Source organism: Cydia fagiglandana, chromosome 9, assembly GCF_963556715.1.
Source record: "Cydia fagiglandana chromosome 9, ilCydFagi1.1, whole genome shotgun sequence".
Lineage (NCBI taxonomy): Eukaryota > Metazoa > Arthropoda > Insecta > Lepidoptera > Tortricidae > Cydia > Cydia fagiglandana.
Genome location: NC_085940.1, coordinates 9,793,987 through 9,821,570, shown reverse-complemented (window position 1 = coordinate 9,821,570; position 27,584 = coordinate 9,793,987). Strand labels below are relative to the sequence as shown.

Below are 27,584 nucleotides of genomic sequence, written 5' to 3'. Positions count from 1 at the left end.
CCAAAAAATAAACACGGCGCTAGAACTTGCATTCAATATTCTTTAGTCGATCGATCAAATAGAAACCGGCTTGTAACGAAAATCGCATGCAAATTCTTGATCTGTCTAAATGGGACTTAAGTTTACCTACTTTTTTAGTTGTAGTGGTTATGTGCATGATTTGGGCCTTGTAAACTACCTAAATTATACATGTAGGATTCATTTACTTACCATTCCAGTGGCTTCCTTGTAGTAAAGCTTGTAGTAAATATCTTCGGCCATCAAATAGAAGGGACAAGCATAAATGCAAAAGAAATACCCGGCATGGAATCCATGCCATATCACAGACACAAACAGCGCTGCATGAATCCTGGAAAATAAAATACGACACAATAAATTATATACAATAGAGGAAATTAAATTGCATATAATAGATCGTTTCATTAAGCCAGCGTTATGAAATAGCCGGACAAACTGATTGTAATTAATTAGGTATGACATTCTGCATTTCCGACACATTCTATTGTGAAGCAGCCGGCCTAGCCAAGGTTACAATCGCTATCGCTTCGATAACGAAAAGCATTATGTCTCTCTATCACTCTTCCATATTAGCGCGACAGTGACAGTTGCGTTTCGATCGCTACGGAGCGTAAGCGATTGGCATTTTGGCTACGCGGCCTGATATACTATTTTTGCCAGGAATTATTGTCCATTCATGTCTCAAAAGTAAATAAAGGGATACCAAGACGCGTAGTGTAAAATAATACGGACTCTCGTTTAACCATCGAGCTATTATAAACGTTCAGCGTCATCTGTGTACTTCAGCTATCAAATTTGCGGCTACAATTACCTATTTCCACTGCCTGTAAAGTGGGCCCATTATTCCTTTGCTTGGCGTCTTGGATATCTTGGTATTAATGTGCTTAAAGTTCAACTATCTGTGATAGAACCAACGTAAAAACAAATTTCGTTTTCAAGCAAAAGGTACTACATTTTCGCTTGCCATAAGAACGCTGTGACAAGTTATTCGTATAAAGATACAAGCAAATTTCGTCTTTATGGTAAATGACAAAGTGTTTCCGTTTGCTCGAAAAGGTCACAAATCTTACTTGAGCGGTTTAACAGGGAACCTCTTGTAGACAACCATGGCGACCCAATACTGCACAGCTTTGTTCCAGACCTTCATGGAGTCCCGCAGTGTCTCCACGGTCTCACAGCCCCATACGTCCATAGACTCCATGGTTTTGAAATCGTATCGAGCTTTCTTTGCCTCTTCCTCGGTCCTGTAAACATAAATAAATAAGCAGGGGTCATATTCGTAATGTTCACATCAAAATCAGACCCATGAAGCGCCTGCATGACCATCATAGTAAAAGCGCCACAGAGGCCAATCGCCTCTCATTATAATTTATGGTTTTTATATAGAATTTAATGTCAAATGTCGATATTCCTTTACCATCCATCCACCGACCACACTGATAACTGTGTGATGATGATGATGTTTGTACCACAAGAGATTACACGTCTCATTTTATATTTTTGGAGTTTTTATCACTATAAGCCCTTCAGACCCTTGAACACGTAAACTAATCAACCCTTTTCCATGCCGCACCAAACTACAAGGTTTTAATAAAAATCCAAATATACTCCAATTAGTCCTGCTTCCAATTTCCCGAACGTGCAATCTAATTTGAACCTTAAATCCGAATGGTAAAGTTGAAATTCTATTGGCGCGTAAATCGTCGTCGTCGTCGTTGGTCGATAAATCGTACTATGCCTGGTAAAGGGTTAAATAAATATGTCCGTACATGTCCTCCTTTATAAAACATATGGCAGAAACCATATATCAACGGTGGAACAGTTCTCTAAGCACCATACTGGGCTGGCTGAGATGTAGGATCAGTATCGCCGTTATACGCGCCACTAGCATGTGTATCCGAGGCACACGCCACCGGTTTAAGTCCACCGCCTGGTGGCTTGGGTTCGACGACGGTGCCGCCCTTCCACACATCGATTGATTGAAACCACTTCTCTACCCTACCCACATATGTATTACCTAACCCTTTGCCTATGTATTACTTATGATTGTTGTAATAAATTCTTGTATATGTTTAAAAACAAAAAATAAGTCCGTACATTTGTTTGAGCTTCAAATATCCGACAGTGGGTCCATGTCCGGTCCTATTCCTGCCTTCCACGGGGTACGCCCCGACGCCAGCTGACGTGCACACACTCTCCGCCAGTGTCATGCCGGAGTAAATGCGTTGGCGGAACGCGGCGAACAGCACCCATGGATACATCATTCGGTAGACGAAGTTTCGGTTGTTGTGCTCTTCAGTCAGGATATACTGAAAATTAGATTAATTATGAGAGATAACTGATAACAAACAACAAATAATGTGCTTAAGAGTTGAAACTTGTTGCCATAAGTAAGGTCTGAGAAAAAAAGAGTAGAAATTAAAAAGTGGCAATACTGTTGCAAAGTGTCGTCCCGTTTTCTTATATAGATTGTTTTGAAAGGGACACTACAGCATTTCCACTTTTTAATTTGTACTCTTTTTTGTCAGACTGGTAACATGCCTTCCCTAAATTCCCTTTCCCACCTTCATGATCATGACTTTGTCCTCAATTCCAATATTCTATCTACTCTTATGTCTACCTGACCTATTGTGTTATAAGATCTGGTAGATATCCTAATGCTTGCTTACATTAGCAATAAAGGTAACATCAGTGTGTCATCTATTAGGGGCACTTGCACCATCCCACTAACCCGGGGTTACCCGGTTAAACCGTTAACCCTGTGTCAAATTGTACTGGTAACCATGGTTACTCCAGGTTTAACCGGTTAACCCTAGGTTAGTGGGATGGTACAAGTGGCGCTTAGACCTTAGACATTCCCATGTTAAGCAAGCACTGGGACCTTAATACCTTAACAATACTACCTCTAGGGGCCAGATGTTGGACAAAGCGAGATACAAGGATATGTACAAAGGCACCATCTTCAGTGTGTTGATTGTGGCGCCCAGGCAGTCTGCATACTTGCTGTATGGCAAGTTGAAATAGTCGTCAAAAGTCCTGTATCTGTAGTAAGGACCTGAAAATTACAATATAATAACAATTTTATTTCAATACATTATGTGCATTTCATAAATCATAAAGTACTGGTGGCCTAGCAGTAAGAGCATGCGACTTTCAATATGGAGGTCGAGGTCGGGTTCAAACCCTGGCTCTTACCAATGCGTTTTTCGAAACTTATTTTAACAATAGGGCCTAGTTTCACCTCTGGGTTGCAGGATAAGATAAGGTCATGCCGGAATAATGCAAGGAAGATAAAGACACATTCCATTATGGTACAACTTATTTGAAAACATAAAACAGAATGCCTTAACGCATTAGGTCCGCCATTATTACTTATTTTTCATAAAGTTAAATAAACAAATAAAAATATATTAGTAACATTGAAGTCTGAGTAATAAAATCTGAAATTATATTAGAAACATACTAATTACCTGTAAGTAACCCAACATAGGTGAATGAATAATGAAATAAGTCTTCAAGGTTAGGGTTAATTATTTCCAAAAATTCATCATCCTTGTCCGTCTCCTTCACTTCGGTTTTATTTTCTTCCTTTCTCTTAGCTTTTCCCACCGCTAGCCAAGATCCGTTGATTTCAAACGCTACTCCCACAACTCTAAGAACAATTATCATCTCAATGAGATTGGTTTGTCCCGATGGTAGCGGGAAACCAAATTTATCGGATAGTCGAAAGAAAAAGAGGTATCCAAACATGAGGAAGAAGGTGACCACATGACAGTATCTGAAAAAAAAAAAACAATTGTGTGTGTGTTCATTGGATATTAGAAAAAAAAATAGGGAAAAGTTGACATCAAAATTCATCAATTGCATAAATCTTAGTAGAATCACAGAATAACTAATAGTATTACCGTAGTAGAATCATGATCAGTATCTTAACATAAAGAATTACCCCCTTAGCCTTATTCATAAACATTTACTAAAGTTGACAAGCCGATAATAATTGTTTGTCCCTTTCCATCATACCAATATGTCAGAAAGGGACAAACAATTATTATCGGCTTGTCAACTTTAGTAAATGTTTATGAATAAGAGGGTTAGAATGTATGGTTTGTTTCGCTGGAGTTTAAATTAACATAAATGCTTAAAGTAAGAACCAAACTGTAATCCCTTTACTAGTTTTACTACTGATAGTAAACTTGCCAAACAAGTTTATCGACTTTCACAGTAATATGGATAATTGTATATGATTTTTGTATTTTTATTTAATAAAGCCATACGATAATAATAATACATAAAAGAAAAGATTTTAGTGAATGTATTACTGTATGCTTAATGAAGTTCGGGGGACCATTTCTTTTACTACAATCTCAGAAAGTACTGGACTGGGTCTGAAAAAGAGATCTCCCTAAAAGCTATATTCAAGGATATATCTTTATTATAACTTTTCCGATTAACTACTGTAACTCATGCGAAACACGGGGGCGGGTCAATAATAAATAAACAAAATATAACTTACTTTACGGTTGCCAGTTTAATAGCTAAAATTCCAAGAATAGCTGACAAAATAGGATGTACAGCATTGTATCCCGATACAATAATAATGAGAAGAATTCCAAGTCCAGTTCCAGCCCACTTCCTTGCGTTTATTGAATTAATGGACCGATAATACGGTCCTATCGCAACACTGAACAATAAAAGCGATAAGTAAATAATATCATTTTTGTTCTTAGCCAAAAAGGCCCACATTTCGAGGCTATATGTGAGCAATAAAAATCCACCTAAATAATAATAGAATCAAAATAGAAATATGAAAATAATGAGTTCGAGACGTGAACGGGATGAGATAAAAAATGTCATGTCAATGTCACTTGGCAAGTGTGTTCCATTCTCACTCTCACATAAAATATCAAGTCGATTCAAGTTTCAAGTCGCCAAGGTCGCGGTGCAAGTGCTTTCAAGGAGTTTGGGTTCCTTGGGGGATTCAATTATACTCGATCGAACGTGTATTGGAGCGGGCACGGTCCGATGCGGCGGTCTGTAACGCTTTCATACTTATCTCATGACATTTTCAAACTTTTCTAATGATTTTGCCAGAGTATAGTTTTGTCTCAGAGGAACATTCGACGGGTTGCCTTCTTGTCACACATAGTACGAATTTACAAGTGCGACAGAGAGGTAACACGTCGAACGTGGTTCGCGGTAGTTTTGCAGTTTTTGGCAAGTGGAACGCTCCCAAAGCTATTTAAGGTACCTGAAAAAACGCGGTAAATAAATCCATACATATGACATTATTGACAGTGACACCATAGTGACACTGACATTGACATTTTATTTGAACGTCATTTTTGTGTTGCTGGAGTGGAGTTTCAAAGAAAGTGTATTGATTTTTCATTTCCCAATCCCAATTTAAAATTTAGTTTTGATGTTATTAACTAAGTAACAACACAATACAATGCAATTTATGTTTCAAGAACGAATGAATTTAAATAATACTCAATTATGAACGAAGAAGACAAACAGGCGCTTATCCAAAGATTTAATATTAAGATTGGAGATGATATTAATAACTTGGCTAACGCATATGAATTGGAAAATGAATATGTAGAAAAGCGCGACAAATTACAAAACTCTGTAAGTACTTATTTTCATTATAAATTTTAAATTGTGTTCCATAAATCATACATCATTTAACTTATGTAGAAGCATGCAACTGACAAAAAAGTTTACTAGTTTCTAGGGTTGGCTCATAACAGTCATAACATTGGAGTAGTAAATTACTTAGAAGATATATTTTTATTTGAGTTGTATCTCATTCCTCGTATCGTAAGGTATATATTCTCTTGAATTTGGCACCACATTCTTTAAGCGCCACTTGCACCAGCCCACTAACCCGGGGTTAACCTGTTAAACCTAGAGTTACCATGTTATCAGTACATTTTGACACTGGGTTAACGGTTTAACCAGTTAACCCCGGGTTAGTGGGATGGTGCAAGTGGTGCTAAGAGTTTAAAACTTGTATTGAATGTATACTTTAACAAGTACGCCGGGACTTACGAGGTTAATAAATTAACGTATAGTTTGATAGATTTACAATAAGAATAAAAATTATAATCCACTTATGTCTTTTCAGCTTCAGGCGAAGAACACTGAAGTCCCTACAAAAGTAAAATCATCAATAGATAAAGCAAAGAAAAAGCCTGCTCAAATAGCGGAGCTCAAAGAAAAAAATGAAAAGTTGCAGAACAAACTAGACCAGTTTCTGGTAAAAACTGAGCCCCTGCGTGAAGAACTGAACAAAAGGTTTGCAGCTATCAATAAACTAGTGAAGGTCCAGTCATATTTGAAGACTTATATAGAAGTGGAAGACCTGTGGTAAGTATGTTGATGATGATGAATTAATTTAAAAGTTTGGTTTATAATTATCGCAAACTTTAATTTATACTTTGTCAAAGGACTGTCTCATTTCAATCATAGACAGAGAGAATCATACTATCTTTGACTTACACTAGTACTAGCATCCAAAAGAAAAGGATGGGTATAGTTTTCCTGGTTCTTACTTACTGACAAATTGGTTTGACCAACTATACTTACATGTATTTGTTTCTGCATAACTGTGAATGGATAATGACCACATCAGTATATAGTCGAAATTTTTTAAGCTATGAACTCTCATTAGTCCTAAACAGTCAGCTTAAAAAATTTCAACTATACCTCTTGTGTCAAATTAATGTATGCTTTTGTTTTAGCCGTCAATTGTCCAACTGTAACGAAGATGAGCAGAGTGTGCTGCTGTTCGGAGCACTTAAAGAGCTGTGCTTACAATACCAGGATGGCCACAGAGGCACTTATTTCAAGGAATACACACACTACTGGCATAATATACTTAAGGATAAATTAACTAAGTATGATCTTTAATTATTTATTGGTGGCATAGCTTCATCTTTATGGTTGAAATTTAATTTAACATGTTGTACAGTCAACAGCAATACTTGCTAAGCGGGCGAGGTGTTCAAAATGATCTTTGAAATTGAATTGAATTGAAATAGCCTTTATTTCAGATAAGTATTTTGTAGTACATTTCATTTTGTTGTTAACATATATATATATATCTAATCTAAATTTATATCTGTATGCCTTTTGTAGGCAAAGGCCTCCCCTAACTCTTTCCATTTATCCCTATCCTTTGCTATTGTAGTCCAGCAACCTCCTGCTGCGCTCTTAATCTCATCATCCCATCTTCTTGTTGGCCGGCCACGCTTCCTTTTTTTGTCTCCAGTAAACCAGTACATTATTGCTTTAGACCACTTTTCTCTCCCTCTAATTGTGTGACCTGCCCATTTCCATTTTAACTTCTTAATTGTTGTAGTAATATCTTTTGTTTTAGTACATTTCTTTATATCTATATTTCTAACTTTATCCGATAGTCGCTTTCCCATCATACTTCTCTCCATAGCGTTTTGACAAATTTCTAGCTTTTTGTAGTGGGATTTGTTTAGTGCCCATGTTTGGCAACCATAAGTTAGAACAGGAAGTATACAGGTATCGAACAATTTCCTTTTTATGGTCATACTCATTTCCTTATTTTTCATAACTTCTTTTAGGTTCCAATATTGCTTCCACCCGTTTCCAATACGTCTGTCTAGTTCTTTCGTAGTCAAGTCGTGTGGGGATATAATTTGACCTAGGTATAAGTATTCGTTTACATATTCGATCTTGTTGTTGTTGACGTAAATGGGTTCCTGTTCTCCATTGGTCATGGCTTTGGTCTTCAGAGTGTTCATACACAACCCTACTTTTTGGCTTTCTGTATCTAGGTCGCATATCATTTCGTTCAGTCTGTCTTTGGATGGTGAGATTATTATCAGATCATCCGCAAATCTTAAATGCGAGAGGTTTTCGCCATTGATTGATAATCCGCATTCATCCCAATTTAGTTTACGAAATACCTCTTCTAAGACAGCCGTGAAGAGTTTTGGTGACACTGGATCGCCTTGACGGACTCCTCTTCCTATTTTAATTTCTTCACCCTCTCTGTCCAACTTAATTTTGGCCTTGCTGTTTTCATAAACGTTTTTTAGGATTCTGGTGTATTTGATTTCAACTCCTTGGTTTATTAGGGCTTGCCAGATTTTGTCATGTTCAAGTGAGTCGAAGGCTTTGCTATAATCCACAAAACAGCAGTAAAGGGTGATATTGAATTCCTTTGCTTTTTCAAAGAGTTGTTTAACCACATATATATGGTCCAGGGTTGAATATCCGCTCCTAAATCCTGCTTGTTCCCTCGGTTGACTTTCGTCGAGGATCTTGGTCATTCTATTGAGGATAATTTTGGCGAAGATTTTGTATATATTTGACATCAGGCTAATGGGGCGGTAGTTGTTAATGTTGTTTTTGTCACCTTTTTTGTGTAATAGTATGATTGTCGAAGTAGTCCATTGATTGGGGATTGTCTCATTTTGTAGCACATCATTGAATATGTTGGTGAGAGGTGGTACAAGGATATCTATGTTAGCAGTCAGAAATTCGTTGCTAATACCATCCGCTCCGGGGGCCTTATCTCTTCTTTGTGTTTTTATTGCTTTTTCCACTTCTGCAGGTAATATGTCTGGCACCTCGCTTCCACCTGTTATGTCTGTCGGGTGGTTGTTATCTTTCTTTGTGTATAAATCTCTGAAAAAAGTTGTCGCTATAGAGATAATTTCTGGACGACTGGTTTTGCATTTTCCTGTTTTATCCGAGATATTGGGTATCCAGTCTATTTTTTCCAATAACTGTTTTTTCACTTTTTTAGTCCCGCCTGTTCTTTGAATGCAATTTTCCATAAGTGCCAGCCTGTGTCTTTGTCGGTCTTTTCTCATGTTTAGCTTTATTTTGTTACTGATTTTAGAAATATGTTGTCTGTCTTGTTTGGTCTTCCCAGGTAGAGATATTAGTTCAGTTCTAGTTTTCAGTAATTCCTTGGTTTCGTTCGTAAGCCATTTCGCTGAGTTATTTTTTATTTTAGGTTTACTGCTTTCCTTTGTGTGTAGGAGTTCCTCAAATTTGTCATATTTATTTTGGGTATCTAGGTGTCCTGCGAGTCTTGTAAAATTTTCAAGGTTATTTTTTAAGTTTTGGCTATTTTCTATAAGTGTGGTAGTTGGTTTCGATATGAAGGGTCTGTCCTTCTTGGAAGTTGTAAAATGAAGTTTAGCCCTTGCCATCCTGTGGTTGCTGTTAAAGTTTAAATTATTTATTACTCGGCAGTCATGAAACATTTTAGGTTTGCTAGTGAGAATATAGTCTATCTCGTTCTTGTGGAGACCATCTGGAGATATCCAAGTCCATCTGTTGTTATTTCTTTGTTTGTATACGCTGTTGAGTATTTTCATGTTGTTTTCATATGCTAGTTGGATAAGTTTTCCACCATTTCGTGTGCGCTTGCCTGAACAGTATGGGCCCCTTACTAGCTCTTCTCCTATGCCTCTGCTCCCAATTCTTGCGTTGTAATCACCCATCACTATTAAGTTCTTGTGTCCATGAGTTTTAATTGCATCTGTTAGCGAAGAGTAGAAGGATTCTATTTCTATTTTGCTGGATAGTTCGGTTGGTGAATAGACTTGTATGATGGACCATGTTTCTTTTTGTTTCCCAAGTGGCAGTTTTATGTTGAGTATTACTATACGTTCCGATATTCCAATAAATTCCTCTATGTAGGGTTTCAGTTCTGGTTTTACTAAAAATCCTGTGCCATATTGGCCGGGTGTTTCTCCTTTATAGTACATAAGAAAGTTGCCATGATCCTCTATATTTTCTCCTAGTCGTCTAACTTCACTAAGGCCCACAATGTCCCATTTTATGTTTGATAATGCTAGTTCTAGCTCGTTTAGACTTTCCGGAGTTCGAAGTGTTCTGGTATTTAATGTACACACATATAGGAATTTGTCTTTACTGGTTTTTTGTTTTGCTTGATTTTCTTTGTTCAGGGTTAGGGGGTATTGGTCATTATCCCCTCGGGGACCAGCCGGCTTGGGGAATGTAGTTTTGTTTTGATTATTTGATAGTTCTGTAATATTTGGTTTTATTGTTTTCCGGTGGCCGGGGTTTATTAGTTTTTTGACTGTGAGTGGAATGTGTGGGTGATTTTGGTTTGTTTGGCAGGCTGATTGATTTTGTCTTGCTTCTCGGGATTGCTAAAGTTGCTTGGAGGTGTTGAGGGAGGTGAGGATGGTATCCTTTTCCTTTTCTCTGTTTGCTGTTCATTTTTTTCTTTTATTATAAGCTTGTCTTGTATCAGGATGGCATATTTTCCTGCCTCTCGCGCTTCTATCAATTTTGGTATAAGTGCCTTTCTTTCTTCCAGAATTTCTTTTGTAAAATCTTCAGTTATCTTTAAATTTTTTGGGTATGATTTTCTATTTCTGAGTAATTCCATCTTTCGCCATTCCAATGTGAGCGTTATTTTAATTGGTCTGTGCTTTTTCTCAGTCTTTTTTCCTAACCTTTCAACTTTACTAACTTCCCACTTGTCCCACTCATTCCGCTCGGCGCCGTTCTGATTTTTGTCCGAGCTGTTCAGTACTTCCAAAATGATCTTGATTCAACTTTATTGTTAAGAGAATAAGAACATGTCAAGGTAATTTTGAACATTTCATGCTTAGCAACTTCTGCTGCTGACTGTATCATACAATATACAATCCTTAAAGTGAACATATAACACAAGCACCAGTAAATGCAAAGGAATCTCTATAACAAGAAGATTTCTTATTTTGATTGTCACTGTGCTTTGCCAAGGTCAGCTATAGACCGCCCGCTTAAATGAGTCCTCGCCTGCGCGGTCCGGGGGCCACGGGTTAGGACGACTAAAGGCGGCGGGGAAAGTGCGGGCGCCGTACGCCTGCCGTCCGCACCTTCCCCGCCGCCGTTAGTCGTACCCCGTCGCTCCCGAACCGCGCAGGCAAGGACTAATTTAAGCGGTCGGTCTATCTATAAGCTAAGAGTTATCATGGCCAACCAAATCAGCTAAGAGTAAAATTTACCTTTTTGTTTGCAGACAATATGAAGATGTATTAAAGTTGCTGAAATGGCCAGTGGTAATGCGGCCAGACATGTCCCCTTTGCCTAAAGATGTGATGGTCAAGTTCCATAATCTGACCAAGTTTTTATTCCTTATTGAAGAACCAGATGATGAACAAGCCAGAATACAGTCAGGAGATTTCAGTTTAGGTAACATCAATTTGTAAAAAAAAACAAAGATTGCATTATCATAGGAAATGCAAGGTATAATATAATTTACTTGAGAGTACCTTGTCGTGTGATACGGGAGTGCTCGCGTGGGGAGCATATTGCCGCCCATACTAAACATGATTTTTTATTGAAAACAATGGATAAATCACTTTGTAACCATATTTATGGGATAAAGTAAATAATAAAGTGTCATAAATAATTAGAAAAAGTAAAATTTATTATAGTATACACCCAGCTCCAAGTAATACAAAAAACATGACCTTGACTAACATATCGTGTTCAAGTAGGTAACCAGTTTTTTCGCCACGGGCGGCAAAATACTCATAGAGCGCACTCTAGGATTAGATTAATTACCTAATCTTTACAAAAAAAAATATACGTATCTAAGCTAGCTAATATTTGCCTTCTTCTAGCAGAAAATCCATGTTTACCTGTAAAAGTCCTGCTACGGCCGCTGAAGAAAAGGTTCACATTCCACTTCACTGGGTCCCGGCAGACCGCGCGCATTGACCGCCCTGAATGGTTCCTCACTCAGACGCTCACTTGGATCAAGGATCACCAGGGCTTCGTGAGGACACATGTACAGCCGGTTGCTGACAAACTGCAGTTGAGGCATGTTCGGACAGTTGTAAGTGTTACTGTGTTTTATGTATTTGTAATAAAGATAAGCGCGGATGGAGCAGGCCTAAACCACAGAATACATAATAGGTAGTACTACCGTACAGAGGGGACACTTCTTACAAAACCGAAGTTTGAGAGCGATTCAGGGACGAATCATGCTATCTGTTTCTAATGTACTTATGGCACTATCCCTTTCGGCTATTTAGGGTTGTCAAAATTCAAGTAATTATCTGTAGTCTTGCACGCAAAAGGACGTCACCAGCACCAAACGGAGCCGAGTTTGCCCGAAAGGAGAAGTGTCTCCCCATTGCCTAAAGGGAGAAGGTGGGTTGACTTTGACACGTTCCTTAGCATTTGGCTGGAAAAAGCACACCAACGGTAGTCAGATCAAGGGGAGAGGCCTTTGCCCAGCAATGGGACACTATAAAGGGCTAAGGAAAAAAAGGATCATGATCATGACGGTTCTAAGTTTCGATCATGTGATCAACTAACTTTATTTTGTAATTTAAAACCTTACCTATCTCCCGCCCCATACTACATAATGTAAAGTGGATGATACAATTTTATCGTCCCTACCTCATTGAGCTGGTCTGAGGACCGATCCCGAAGGTGATCCCATAGTAATTAAGTATTAAACCAGCAATACAACTCCATTATCAGTCGACATTAAAGTACCTATAGACCGCTTAAATGAGTCATCGCCTGCGCGGTACGGGGGCGACGGGGTAGGACGACTAAGGGTAGCGGGGAAGGTGCGGGCCGCCCGCACTTTCCCCGCCCCCTTAGTTCTCCTACCCCGTTGCCCCCGTTCCGCGCAGGCGAGAACTCATATAAGCGGTCGGTCTATAGTCGACAAAGGCGAGCGGTCCAACCAGCTCAGTTTCCACTCCTAGGCATAATATAATGCAGTCGCTGTGGCCGAAATCGATCAGAAGAAGAGAGAGTCGACATGATGGCTTATCTCAAACATTTTTATACATCAAATTATAATTTTCAGGACGACTTCAACGCCGGCCTTATCTCTTTCGCGGCGGAAAGACTCCACACAGTCCTTGGAATGTATAACGCACACGGGGTCAAGGAAAAACGCGCGGACATGGACGCGGCCTTCGCTCACGCTGTGGATGAGGCTTTAGGCTTCCACCGTGAGCTGGTGCTCATAACGGGGCATGAGGTTAACAGCGTACTATCGGTGCTGACGAAAGCGGAGATCTTTGTCAGATGGCTTTCGGTTGAAAAGAAATGTGAGTTGGTTTTTTTATTAGCACCGTCAACTCAGTTAACTGACCAATTGTAGACCTTCGCTCACGCTGTGGATGAGGCTTTAGGCTTGCACCGTGAACATGTGCTCATAACGGGGCATGAGGTTAACAGCGTGCTATCGGTGCTGGCGAAAGCGGAGATCTTTGTCAGATGGCTTTCGGTTGAAAAGAAATGTGAGTTGGTTTTTTTACTAGCATCGTCAACTCAGTTAACTGACCAATCGTAGACCTTCGCGCACGCTGTGGATGAGGACTTAGGCTTGCAACGTGAGCTGATGCTCATAACGGGGCATGAGGTTAACAGCGTGCTATCGGTGCTGACGAAAGCGGAGATCTTTGTCAGATGGCTTTCGGTTGAAAAGAAATGTGAGTGCGCGGTTTGTTTACGCTATCGAATAGCCCCCTTATTCATAAAACTTCGGGCCGGAATTAGTTAAATTATGTTTTATCCCTTTCTCACAAAACATAATTCAAAATGACAGATAAAGACAAACGATTAAAATCAAGCTAATTCAAGCTTATAACGCCATAGGTATATTTCCACTTTACTTGTTCAATAGTGAGAGTAAGATTGGGCTTTCCCTTTTGTTGCCAAACAACCGTATAGCTCGCTTGATAGTAAGAGATTACCGTAATTTATTACCGGTGTCTACTTCAGTGGTATCACATGCGTGTTACCGTCACTTTAAGAACTCTGACAAAGGAAAACTTCGGCAAATGAGTCATTCCAAAACCGTATAGTTTTTGGATGGAAATTCCTCTGAAAGGTTCCAGGGTGTTTTCCCTCAGGTATTTTCCTAGGACCCCCCTTAGTGTTTTCCTCTTGCATGTTAACTGAAACGTAATACGATAGAAATGTAGTGTTATACCGACCGAATCGACCTGATCTTCTGTTTGATTATTCTGTAACTAGCCCAAAATTTAATTGCAGATGCCTTATCGAAAATGGACGAGACGATAGACACCGAGTCTTGGATCGAGCCCGTGGCCGGCGGCATGGGCTCCGCCGTGGGGTCCGTGCTGTGGGTTCCGCGGGGCGCTGATTGGTTCATGTCGCTGTTGAAAACCATTGAGGACCGGTATGCTGTATTGCCGCAGCCGGGACATCGGTGAGTCAGTCAGCAACAGATTATTATAATAGTTACGTGGATTGAGCTACTATCAAAGGTGTCAAATATGGATTGCTGACTCTTTAGACATTTACTCAGTTTTGATGAACCCGATAGGTACGTAGTTCTTTGAGAAAACCTCGGCAGGTAGTTTTATTTTACAGCTAGAGCGTTCGTATGAGGTAATTCTATAGAAAGTGGTTTAGCCGTCGACCAACGTTGCGATGGTACTCTCAGCGTCATGGACTTCGCACACCTTCGGACGCAAGCGATTCTTTCAAAGTCCGGCCAATTTTACAATTAATAAAACACTTAAACAAAAGAAACATCAGATTAAATGTTATTCAATTAGCTTTTAAATGATGTCAAATTGTACAAGGCAAAACTATTTCACTATGAGCTAGAATCGCTCACAATCGCTCGCACCATAAGGAGAGTGCGATTTCAGTGTCGCTGAGTGTAGAAAGCAGCTATGCGCATCATGTCAAACAATTATTTTAAACAACCAACAGCAACAAGCGATTGGAGACATTTAAGGCTCAATATAGTTTGTGCATCGACGATTCGCAGTGCCTCTAGACCTAGTTAAGTTAATTCCGTATGGGGTCATAAGTGTCCGAAGTATCAGAATGAAAAAGTAACAATTAAACTTTAATACCTACAATCAACCTACATACCATATATTTGTTCACAGCCTTCAGTTTCTCGAACTCCAACTCGAGCTGGTCGAGGAGTGGCGCGTGCGGCTGACGCAGCTGCTGAGCGCGGCGCTGGGCGTGCTGCCGCCGGGCGCGTTCCTGGCCGGCGCCGGCCCGGACCCCGTCACGGCCGTCGTCAACGCGGCCCACCACGCTCGGACCGGCCTGCTGCAGTGGGCGCACTGTCTGGTACTTAATGGCTGATACTTCGGTTGATACCGTAGATAGCGACCAGCATCACGTTCTATAGAAATGTCGCGGAAACTGCGCAGCGCATGGTGTCACTGTCAACCGGACTTATTTCTTTAGCTTGTTTATTTCATGCTGCTCTATCTTTAAATTGTCAGCAGCAGAAAGTAACTTATAATTTGTTACACTGCTATAATTCTGTTAATTTGTTGCAGCACTACCTCCAACTGCACTACTACCGCCGCCAGTTCCAACATTTCACCCAACAACAACACCATGACGAGTCCGAATCGGGGTCCAGCTCCGATGAAGAATCTGACGAATCAGACTCGGACGGTGATGACGAAAAAGAAAAAACAGGTATAACAAACGATGCTGAACCTTACTGTATGGTGTTAAGGTGTAAATTTGCTTGTAAACTTCAAGTTTCATACACTCTTCACAGATGATGACGCCTTGTCGTTGAAAGATGTGGAGCAGAAGGCGAAAAACCAAGCTATTGATGAAGTGATGCGTCGCAATTCAGTTTTGCCTGAATTGAGCCAGTTTGATATCGTAAGTTTCTCAAGTTTCGAGTTAGTTAGTGCAATTATTTTATAAGTATGTACTTACAACATTGGAAAAAAATCGGGTTTTCCCAGTTCGTGAACGAATTCTGAAGGCCCGTGAGATCTCCTAACACAAAGTTAATAAAGACTTAGATTTAGTTTTGAATAGTTTTTTGTTGTAATATGTTGAAAATTTAAATCGAATACGAGGACATATTTCTTATAGGTATTTTTAATAACTTTGTAATTTTTTCATCGCAGACATCGCCAATAGCAAACTTGACCGTAACGGAGCCGCTATCTAACGATGATTCTGAAGAGGCGGGCGTGTTTGCTGAAGCGCCAGCATTACTAGCGCGTTTGCGTGACGCCGGACTTACTGCTCTCGCCGACCATGCTCTGCTCGAGTTCCGCGCCGCCATGCGAGACTACAGGCGGCAGAAGTGAGTACCTGCAGCTCTACTATATTATGGCGATAATGAGATGCTTCACACACATCGCCAATAGGTGCCGCTGTGACGGAATCGCTATTCCACGACGATTCTGAAGAGGCGGGCGTGTTTGCCTAGACGCCAGCGCTGGTGAAAAACAGCCTAGAGGCAAAATTAAAAATACACAAGAGGCAATAAAACATATTTGTACTAAAAATAATATAGGTACTCTATATTCTAATCTATCTGTACCTATATTATTTTGCATTACCTGTATTGTTTTCCTTCGTATTTTCTCGGAAACGTTCGTATTTGTCATGCTACTTCAATCAACCTCAGTACTTTTTGTACCGAGACTGACTGAAATAGCAAGACACGGTCGTACGTTTCCGTGAAAACATGAAGGTAAATAATTATGCACTACATCTGTAATATACTAACTCACTTGTTTATTCCAGATGGCACGCGATGTTGGTAGTGGAAGAGATAGCGCTCTGCGTATCGACGCCTCTGTGCGCGCCGCTGTCCGCGCTCTGCACGCGCATGAACAACGCCACGGCCAAGCTGGCGCCCGTCCTGGCCGTGAGATTCAGGAGCTTCCTGGCTGAGAGCGTAGACCAGTACATCTTCGAGGTAATTGCACGCGATGCTGGTAGTGGGCGAGATAGCGCTCTGCGTATCGACGCCTCTGTGCGCGCCGCTGTCCGCGCTCTGCACGCGCATGAACAACGCCACGGCCAAGCTGGCGCCCGTCCTGGCCGTGAAGTTCAGGAGCTTCCTGGCTGAGAGCGTCGACCAGTATATCTTCGAGGTAATGGCACGCGATGTTGGTAGTGGGAGAGATAGCGCTCTGCGTATCGACGCCTCTGTGCGCGCCGTTGTCCGCGCTCTGCACGCGCATGAACAACGCCACGGCCAAGCTGGCGCCCGTCCCGGCCGTGAGGTGCAGGAGTTTCCTGGCTGAGAGCGTCGACCAGTACATCTTCGAGGTAATGGCACGCGATGTTGGTAGTGGGAGAGATATAGCGCTCTGCGTATCGACGCCTCAGTGCGCGCGGATGTCCGCGCTCTGCACGCGCATGAACTACGCCACGGCCAAGCTGGCCCCAGTCCTGGCCGTGAGGTTCAGGAGCTTCCTGGCTGAGAGCGTCGACCAGTACATCTTCGAGGTAATGGCACGCGATGTTGGTAGTGGCAGAGATAGCGCTCTGCGTATCGACGCCTCAGCGCGCGCCGCTGTCCGCGCTCTGCACGCGCATGAACAACGCCACGGCCAAGCTGGCCCCAGTCCTGGCCGTGAGGTTCAGGAGCTTCCTTGCTGAGAGCGTCGACCAGTACATCTTCGAGGTAAAATTAATGTTACAAGGCAAGGTGTTGTTCTTTTCAAGTAGAATATAGCTTTCAGTCAGTCGCGTGCAGCCAAACCTTTAATCTCACCGTTATTCACCATAATATCTCCTCATTGAACGTACGAGTTAACCCATAGACTAGATGCACTATTGTCAAACTAGTTGAATAGATGTATCTAAACGAGTCACACGTTTTTCCTTCCCTTGCCCCGCCCCCGCAAACCGACAATCAGTTATCATACAGTGTCTAAGCAGGTCCTTGCAAGGGGATATAGCACTGAGCACACTTGAGCTTTTGTTTTTTATGAGATCGCTAAACCACACCCGGTATTTTGTTGATCGATTTACAATTTTTCCATCTGAATACGGTTCCTCATTTCACATGACAAAGGGTCGTATTCTGTCTCACATTTTGCTTAATGAGAGAGTGCACATTAATGCACATTGGACCAATATATTGGACAGATGGAATACCACCCTAATAAATTATGCCTTTAGGAGGTGGTGCTGGAAAGCTGGTTCAACACGGGCGGCACGATCCAGTTCACGCACGACGTGAAGCGTAACCTCGTGCCGGCCTTCGCTCCGCCTAATAAGAGCGCGTCGCAGACCAACCTACTACCTAAGTGAGTAATCATTGTAATCAATATTCATTTATTATTATTATTATTTAGCGGCCTCCTAACCTAGTCGGTAATGACCCTGCCTACGAAGCAGGAGGTCCCGGGTTCGAATCCTGGTACGGGCATTTATTTCTGTGTTCATCACAAATATTTGTTCCTGAGTTATGGATGTTTTCTATGTATATAAGTATTTACATATATGTGTATATTATATATATCGTCGTCTAGTACCCACAACACTTGAGCTTACTGTGGGACTAGGTCGATCTGTGTAAAAATATCCTATAATATTTCTTTTTTATTTATTTATTTATTGTCAGCATGACTTTAGAGACCGTGCGCGTTAGAGGGTCTGCCATCTTGTGGCCTGAATCGGAAACATATGTGCACATGTTGCCAAAACAAGTGCTACCATCTACCGTTCTCGTCGGTACGTTTCCTTGTGAATAGTAGGTTCTGCCATCTTCTGGGCTACATCGGAAGCATAAACGACATATTTACGCCTAACGCCAAAAAACTGACGGCTCCTAAGTTGCCCCCTATACTTCATGCACGGGGCCTATAGCATGTATTCTGTTTTGAACGTAGGTACAAGTGTGTCAACTGTCATACCTATTTGTGTGATGGACAACGGATTTCAACTTTTATTTTATTTGATTTTCTACCTTAACATAAAGATGATAACGTCTTCACTCTATATGAGGCCAACCCTTAAAACGCAAAAAACACAGCTGCCTCTTACATTTCGGCAAATCTATGCGAAGGTTTTCTAAGGAACAGCAGATTTATTTTTTCGTAATTTTGGGGCTAGCTCTATAAGAAAAGTAGGTCAGTACATATTCACCCCTCAGAGTGTGGGCATTGGTCAGACATAGCAAATGACCTGTAGGTATATATTATTTAAGACATACCATCAACTAGTATTATACTGTAATAATGTCTTTATGATTATTAAAACAAGCTAGAAAATCAACTGTACATATAAAAACATTATCAGTCACAAACGAACAATAAACTTATTGTATATTCCACTTTCTTCGTTTAGAATAGAGTGTTTTTTGACTAAACAGCTTTTTATAAAGTCTGACACACACCACACTGACGTTGTGAAGCAAATTAGCTCGACAAACACGCGTACACACGTACACATACAACACACACGTGCACGGGAAACACGTGCGAACTAAATTAAAAATATAATTAATGTCTTTCATAGTCTTCCTTTTGGACTGTCTTTAAGGAAGTTTAAGGTTTTTATTTGTTTAAGGTTCAAGTTTTTCGATATCTTGAATAGTTTTTGAGATATCCGCTCTTGAAAGTTTATTTAGGGCTTTAAATTTTATCTTGATATCTACATTAGTGAAGCTGCTAGGCCGTGTTTGGTATCATTTTCGTATAAATCGGGGATGCTGAATTCATTTTTGGTATCACATTGACACCATTCCTAAGAAAAAACATATAAACTTTAAACAAATAACTTTTTTTTTTAATTCCTCTTCACGCTTAAACCGCTCAACCGATTTAATTGTAATTTGGTATACAGATATTTCGACTCCCAAGACAGGACATAAGATACTTTTTATCTCAATAATCATCCTTTAAAGTTGTGAAATGGAGTATGGGGGGAATTAAACTTCATCGACGAAACTGAATTCCTGAGGTTCATACTGCTTAAGGTAAGGTTTGAAGTCATGTTAGGTATCATTTTCATCTAAATCACAGATGTATACCATCCTAAATTTCTCCTAAACCGGTTCAGCGGTTACTGACTCCCCATACAAACTTCCACCCCACTTTTCACATCCTCTAAAGATGATTTTGGTTATAAAAACTATCCTATGTCCTGTGTCGAGACTGAAACTATTTCTGTACCAAATTTCAACGAAATTGGTTCAGCGGTTTAAGCGTGAAGAGGGATTTTAAAAAATATATTTTTTTTTAATTTTGTTTTTACTTCGGAATAGTGTCAGTGTGATACCATAAATGAATTCAGCACCCCCGATGTATACGAAAATGATACCAAACATGGCCTAACAGCATCACTGATGTAGATATCAAGAAAAAATTAAAATCCCTAAATAAACTTTCAAGAGCGTCTATCTCAAAAACTATTCAAGATATCGAAAAACTTGACTAGATAAAACTTGTAACTAAATTTATGAGCTTTCGGTTTGTCTTAGTAGTCATGTCGCTAAGATGCAAAGTTTCCAAGATATCAATGAAAAACCGAAAAATTCGACCTTCTTACCCCCCTCTACCCCACAGCACCGGGGCTACAGCCGGGGACTTTTGATATGTTCACCTCTTAACTAGTCTAAACAAAGTTACGGAGTCAAAAATTGTGTTCCTAGCATTTCCCTCTACAACGTTTTTTGAGCATTCATTTCCTGACCTATGTTTCTATACCTTACTTATCTTTCTCGTTATTCAGCATGTTGCGTAGTTTTATTCAATTTGTACTCTAAATTCTTACCGTAGAATCAAAAAAGTTTAATCTTTGGATGAATCAACTTTTTCTTTTCGTTGCCTTGGTCACGTTCTCCTTTTAAATTTAGCTAAGATACACTTTATCGTGGTAGTTACATTACAAGCCCTTCAATAAAGTGGCAGTCAAACGTGGTATACAAACTCTTCTAACAAACTGCTACTGGCTAACTGGACTCGACAAAACTAAGAAACAGTTGATCCACCGCTCTGCTACCTGCAATAGGGGGTATTACTGCGATGTTCTGCCACCAGAGTGCAGCACTAGCGTCTATAGTAAACCATAGAGTATCTTATACATACTACGTCTTAAACTGTTTTTGACTATTTTTCACAGACGATAAAATATGACATCGATGCATCAAGGCGGTTTGTTAACAAAGGGCCTGCCGAAAATCGAAATTTAGTTATCTGCCTCATTATCGCTCGAATATGCAAGAGTTATAGAGGTTAGATAACGAAAATTCGATTTTCTTGTTTCGCGGTAGACCCCCAGATTGTGATGGATTGTGGTAGTGGCGCCTCCTATGCAGAGTTTTGCGTAATATTCCCTATCGTCAAGTCTCCTAACTCCTAACGCATTTCAGGCTGCTAGAATCGTGCGTGCTACTAAACATGGAGTACGACGAAGCGCGCCGGCTGCGCGGGCTGCTGCGCGCGCACCCGGGCGCGGGCGCGGAGACGCTGCGCGCGCGCGGCGTGCGGCACGTGGCGCCGCCGCACGCGCTGCGCGTGCTCGACCAGCGCACCGACCTCGGCGACGCGCCCGAGCGCTCCGTCATGGACCTCTTCTGAGGGTACGAGGGGGGAGGGCTTTAAGTTGGCGTGTGCCGGTGCCGGTGACAGTGATACCGCTTCATTTGGTTATAAGGTATTTGACTACTAGTCAAATCAATTTCTTTTTTCGAACTGTCAAAACAATTTTGCTATTTTGGAATTTATACAGGGAACAGGGTAATTTTTGGACCGTTAGCCATATTGTGCGAGGTGATTAGGTAGGTCATACTGAACAAAATTTTTTCTATGTGACCAACCCCGAAATCAAAAAAAAATTGGCCTTCCGCACTTCTCGCACAATATGATATGGCTAACGGTCCAAAAATGACTGAATGTTTTATACAACACTAGCATGTGACGTCACGATCAAATTACCTACTTTTATAATTTTATATGGGTTTTAAAATATAAATTTTGACTCACAATAACTTCTGTCTACGTTTCTCTAATAATATTCTGGTGATTTATTTCATGCATGTTGTAAAGTAATTTATTTTAAGTACTGTCAAATATACCCTATTGTTATTACGCCATTTAATTGGGCAAAATATCTTAACTTTTTGTGCTAATAAATGAACCGAGTTGCGCATAACAACGAAACTATAAAAAATTAAGAATTTTCAACCAATTATGGTTTGAATTTTTACTTGATTGAAAGCGTATCCGATTGATTTGTAAAGCAAGCAAATACCTTACTAGATTAGTACTTAATTATGATTTTTAACAACACTTATTATCCAATGCTTGCTAGCTATCGCTATCACTAAAGTGTCATTCTATATAACTTGCTATGTAAACAAAAGTCACTAGTAAATTCATAATTTTTGACAGTTTCAATGTGGCGGTTTCTTTACATAGCAATAAGTTCCATAAAATGATATTTCACTATAACATACCTCATCCGCGATAAAAGTATAAACATGGAAGTATTTGCAATAGTCGGTAACGTAAGAATTGAGTTTTGACAGTTATAAAACTTATATATTGGCCCTTATCTTATACGTATAAAGGTAAGGTAAGGCGTATTGTGCTAATTATCGCAGTAGTGCGGTAATACGTTGCTTCGACTGTAATTAATGAGTTTTGATAGGTTACCTAGCAACGTTCTGAAAACATTCCATTTTAATATTATCTATAATTCAAGTTCAATAATAATTGGTGGTTATATGGTTTATAATGTATAAAAATGAAGCGGTATTACTAAATCGGTATCATTGGTAGTGTGTTAAATAGTTCGGAAGCTGATATGCGTAGTTGTTCGGCGGCAAATATAACTTTTGTTTTCTTTAGTAACTAAACGAAAGTTTTTAGAGCTAAACATAGTTTGAAATAAAATAAGCTATTTATTTGAAATAAGGCTAAATGTGCCAATAACTAAAGAAGTGCTGTTAATAGAAGTATTTCGTACCGTGATATAATAATAACAATTCAATACAAATGATAATAAAAACAAGTTGTAACTGGCTATGCAACTAGGGAAACATTAGCTTCGATTTGTATTTAAAAGTTCGAAATTAAATTCTATATATGTAATTTTGAATTACATTAAACGTTCTTGAATTTTCTATACTTGTATTTGGCGTAAAATGAATATATCTTGTGCGAAAACTATCTACCAGTAACATTTAGAGCAAAATATCAAAATTTCAAGTAGGTACAATAAAAATACGAAACCATGGCACTTCAATATTGTAGACTCAAGTCAACAAGAAGTGTATCTTCGTCTGATTTTATTTTCCTTTGTTTGTTTTCATATAAATGTAGCAAGTAGCCTTCAAAGTATGTGCATCAGAGCGCGCGGTTGTTTTATACAATAGGGACCGTGCGTATTGAAGGGCCTGCCATCTTCTGGCCTGAATCGGAAACATATGTGCACATATACATTGCCAAAGCAAGTGCTACCATCTCCCGTTCTCTTAGGTGCGTTTCCTTGTGCATAGTAGGTTCTGCCATCTGGTGGGCTACATCGGAGCATAAACGTCACATTTACGCCTCGCGCCAAAATCTGACGGCTACTATGCTGCCTCCCTATAGTTTATGCACGCTACCTATAAACGCATGTGATCACGGAATTTAGGGAAAATGACATTGCGCTTATCGCTGCGTTTATCGCATACAACAACCGCGCGTTTAATTAAACCATGATTCATGTTACAATATGCCATTTTTATTATTTTCATAAGAGCCGCCGACAAGGTAGGTGTCGTGAACGACATAATGGAAAGTTTTAATATATTTTTGCTACTCAATTTTTATACGAATGTAATTTAAAACTTACGAAATTTTATGGATATGTTATATTTTTTTCTTAAGTTTTATATTAAGTTATTTATCGATGAATTGATACGATTGTTAATGTTTGATGACTGAAGGAATGAAGCCTCCCTCTTGTATGTGAATGTTTAATATTTAATCAACTCCTTGGATGTCATATAACGTTAATTGTCGTCTTCAATGTTAGATCCGTGAACACTATCATGTGTCGCTCGCAGAGAAAAGGGACCTTACTGCGGTAGGTGCTGTAAGCCGTAAAATCCTGCTGCTCTTATATCCGTTTTCTAGGTAAACGACACATATTATATTTTAACTTTCGATGTACATTTGTAGGTTAATCAATAAATGACATCAAATATGTATAAATGAATAGTTTCATTTCATAATTATGTTGCATCTCTGGCACAGTTATTAATGTTATTATCAGAGCTCGGCAGGGGTGAGCCATTTTGACGTCACTTATGTCAAGTGTGGATATTAATATAGATACACCTTAGAAAGAAATATTAAAATAATGCTGTATTAATTATAGTTAAACTAAAATGACAATGCCTTATGTACAATTAAACTTTAACAGTAGCATATGGATGGATATAGATATTATTTGAAGAGGTTTACTAAAAAAGCTTGCTATAAAATTCATTTGTTTTAATGGCGACGTAAAGATCGTAGCGGAAAGGCAGCCTAAATAAAATAATTTCTTTAGTTATTAAATTACACCACATATACCATCGAATGACAAGGCATGTCCATGTTGTGCAAACTCTGAAAACAGCTCACGCCCGCCGAGCTCTGGTTATTATACCTACCCTACGTTAAGTTACATTTATGTATTTGCATATGAGTACTGGATGAGAGGTATCTATTTGGACTCTATAATCTGTTTTTTATTTGATATTGAACTGACATCACTGGCAAGTGGCAGTCCATTTCGCTGGTATTTTATAAATTAGTGAGATTGTCGATGATACCAAATCAATATAAACCCAAAACGAATACATATTATAGAAGTTTCAATGTCGTTCCTTATGTTGTCTGTTACTTAGCGCACGTAACGTTGTCTGTCTTACAGGCCTATTCGGATTTCGAGATAATCACAAGATCTTGAGACGATTTAGAGATCAACTAGATCTACATTAGATATCGACTAGATGTGACTTGGATATCTAAGTCATAACTTGTCAAAATCGTTCAAGAGGACCTCCAGAATCGCGGAAACGTCAAATTTGACATATCTGTCTTACAAATATCTTTAAATTATCCGTATCATAACTTGTTGAAGTCTAGTAGAAATCTAATTCATTTTCCGAATCGAGCCGTTAACCACGACACTGCGCGGTGCCGGCAGCGGCAAGTAAGAGTGAGTCGCCCCGATGTGACTTCTCACTTCCACTCATACGGACTCGACGCTCGCCGCAGTCGCACGAAGTGGTGGCTAAACCGGTAGACAACAATTGTCATTTCTTTCATACTGATGCGGTTGCTGAAATAGCAAAGCAAATCCACCGTAACGAATCCAATGTGCATGCCTAATCTTAGAATAATAATCAAGTTCAAGTGTACTAAATATTATACCAGTAGTATGTGCTTACATACATAATACGCTAGTTAAAAACACTTCGTAAAATCTTATTGTCTTCTATTGTGTTGTAAAATGTTGTATTCAATGGCTCTGTGTTAAGTGTTGCATTACAATGACAATGATGTTTTACTGTACTAGTAATTAAATATGCTTCTTCACCAGACAACGCAAGGCGACGCAGACAGTTTTTCCAATCGATATAAACATAAACTAAGCTCTGTGAGCTGAACTCGAGTCTGTGTTTGATTTTCGAGCTTAAAACTTAGCTCTACCCAGGACTCGGAACCGGTATAGGAATACCTGTTTTTGGTTTTCTAAACTTATTTATGTCCAATTTAATGACATTAATGACATAAATATGATTAAGTTTCATAGTTGTAATATTATTCGTTCATTCAAAAACAGGTTAACGGATGAACCGCGAACTAAAAAAAATCGTATCTCGGTAGAACAGTTCTTTAACCGGTACCTAACCGCAAACGGACACCAAATCCTTTTCGTTCCCGGTTCCATAAATGAAAACGGTTTGAATTTCAAACTTTGAAACATTAAACGGTTTCCGCGCATCTGTCTTTTTAAAAAACTTCCTAGAAATGAATAGACAAAAAAATCCGCATAGTTATCGGACACTGCTCCTGTATAATTATGTAGCCGAACACAGCACACAGGAAGGCCCGGATTTCAGCCTATGCCCACAAAGCCCGGGTCTAGGGGCCCATGTAACCTAACAATGCTTTTGAGATGGGAAGGGGCCCCCTTAAATTCGAAGTGCCCTACCAAGTGCCTAGGGGCCTCTGCTCTCTAAATCCGGGCCTGCACACATGAAAGTATTTTTGTCCAAACTGAAACGGAGCCGCTTCACACTCACTCGTTCAAATACATGCATACATATGTATGTTAGTCTGTAAGGTATTTGTAATATGGGCCTAGTTGCCTGACTTAAATTTTAAATAAATAAATATACACATGAAAAGTATAAACTAGAGCTAATCAACCTTATATATAAGTCATTAAGTGCTAATTGCATTGCATCTTGAATTTGCACTGCTTAAAATTATAATTTGTTGTTTACGTAAAATAATAAGTGCTTGTGCACCGAACACGCCTTTGTTCACGCTTTCTTTATACGAAGCATTCCTTAAACATTATTTCGCTAAGCTATTTCATAAAAGCAATTATTTTAAGTACCTATAACTTTAAAATAGTGTAACTAAGTGTTTACAACTAAATAATTATCTTCTCACATTATTAAAGATAGTGTTTATTCCTCAAAGGTCCAAACCATTAGATACCTTATTCACTTGCATCATAGCTCATTTCGCTTCGGGCCGACATTTCCAGGATAAATCCTTCGGACTGACTGCGCTCGCGTCGGCTGTGCCTAGCAACTCGCCGCAGTGCCGACCTACTTCGCGTCAGCTGTTCGAGCGAGACTTGACCTACTTTCGCGCGGCGTCTACGCGCACCTGGATCTCCTGCCTGGTTTGATGCACAGTTTTCTTATCTTGTTTATTGATTGCCCTTCACTAGATCTTGTTTATTACCGTTTTTGTGTCGGGTCATTATTTATCCATTTCAACTTTAGTGCCTCGCATATACCTAAATATTAAATATAAATTTACATAATGGCTACACCCACATCATCTCCTCATGGTGGTGTAGACATAGGTGAGCTTGAAAATGAATTAAAGCTTAAAGATTTAATTAAACAGCGCGGTTCGATTAGAGGCAGACTGACACATTTTGAACAATTTATTGAAGAGTTGAAAAGGATAAAACCTGACCAAATTTCCGAAGCGCAATTTAATGAATTGAATTTGCGAAGTGTAAAAATGGAAGCATTATTCTGTGATTTTGAAAAATGTCAAACTCAAATAGAACTATCTTATCCTAACCCGGATGAACAAATTCGAGAAAGAGAGAAAACTGAAAAACGGTTTTACAGTGATATTGCCAGTGCTCAAACATTATTAAAATTGCGACCCATAAATAATGAGGATAAACAAAGTTCGTACAGTAGTTGCTCACGTCAGGATAACGTAAACGTAAAATTACCCGTTATCAAATTACCGATATTTGACGGCAATTATTTTTTGTGGTTGGAATTCCGCGATACGTTCGAGTCTTTAATACATAACAATGAAACTATCCCTGACATAAACAAATTCCATTATTTACGATCGTCCTTACAAGGGAGTGCGGCACTTGTAATCAAGTCCATTGAATTTTCTTCACAAAATTACAAGGTCGCATGGGAATTGTTATGTCAGAGGTACAATAACAAGAAAATCCTTATTAATAATCACCTGAAGGCTCTCTTTAAAATAGAACCTTTAACTAGAGAATCACATAAATCTTTAAGATACCTAATTGACCTTGTGACCAAAAACTTGAGG

General features: G+C 39.5%; 2 protein-coding genes across 3 annotated transcripts in view; one reads left to right on the top strand and one right to left on the bottom strand.

The window, feature by feature from the left end:
- Positions 1-4,835, bottom strand: part of LOC134667338 (lysophospholipid acyltransferase 7-like) — a 470,374-nt gene extending 465,539 nt beyond the window's left edge. The window contains exons 1-6 of one of the 2 annotated variants that reach the window (XM_063524696.1): positions 4,532-4,835; positions 3,489-3,796; positions 2,922-3,073; positions 2,116-2,327; positions 1,089-1,262; positions 179-349 (exon numbers count right to left, since the gene is read on the bottom strand). In XM_063524696.1, the coding sequence (XP_063380766.1) occupies positions 199-349; positions 1,089-1,262; positions 2,116-2,327; positions 2,922-3,073; positions 3,489-3,796; positions 4,532-4,761 (1,227 nt within the window). In that variant the 5' untranslated portion in view covers positions 4,762-4,835 and the 3' untranslated portion in view covers positions 179-198. The remainder of the gene's footprint in view (positions 1-178; positions 350-1,088; positions 1,263-2,115; positions 2,328-2,921; positions 3,074-3,488; positions 3,797-4,531) is intronic. The other variant, XM_063524695.1, reaches the window with a different exon arrangement.
- A 540-nt stretch (positions 4,836-5,375) lies between these two features.
- LOC134667345 (RAD50-interacting protein 1) lies at positions 5,376-24,018 on the top strand. Its single transcript, XM_063524708.1, has 14 exons — positions 5,376-5,646; positions 6,146-6,387; positions 6,762-6,917; positions 11,048-11,220; positions 11,655-11,869; positions 12,860-13,106; positions 14,056-14,233; positions 14,928-15,120; positions 15,336-15,480; positions 15,566-15,675; positions 15,930-16,111; positions 16,558-16,732; positions 17,947-18,074; positions 21,143-24,018. The coding sequence occupies exons 1-14, from the start codon at positions 5,515-5,517 to the stop codon at positions 21,348-21,350; spliced, it is 2,484 nt and encodes an 827-aa protein (XP_063380778.1). The 5' UTR covers positions 5,376-5,514; the 3' UTR covers positions 21,351-24,018.
- Positions 24,019-27,584: the final 3,566 nt, after the last annotated feature.

Excerpts from the sequence above, each read along its gene's own strand:
- LOC134667345 (XM_063524708.1), top strand. The coding sequence starts at position 5,515 with ATGAACGAAGAAGACAAACAGGCGCTTATCCAAAGATTTAATATTAAG. Across the intron at positions 11,870-12,859 it reads TGAGGCATGTTCGGACAGTT|GACGACTTCAACGCCGGCCT; the intron begins GTAAGTGTTACT and ends TATAATTTTCAG. Across the intron at positions 13,107-14,055 it reads GCTTTCGGTTGAAAAGAAAT|ATGCCTTATCGAAAATGGAC; the intron begins GTGAGTTGGTTT and ends ATTTAATTGCAG.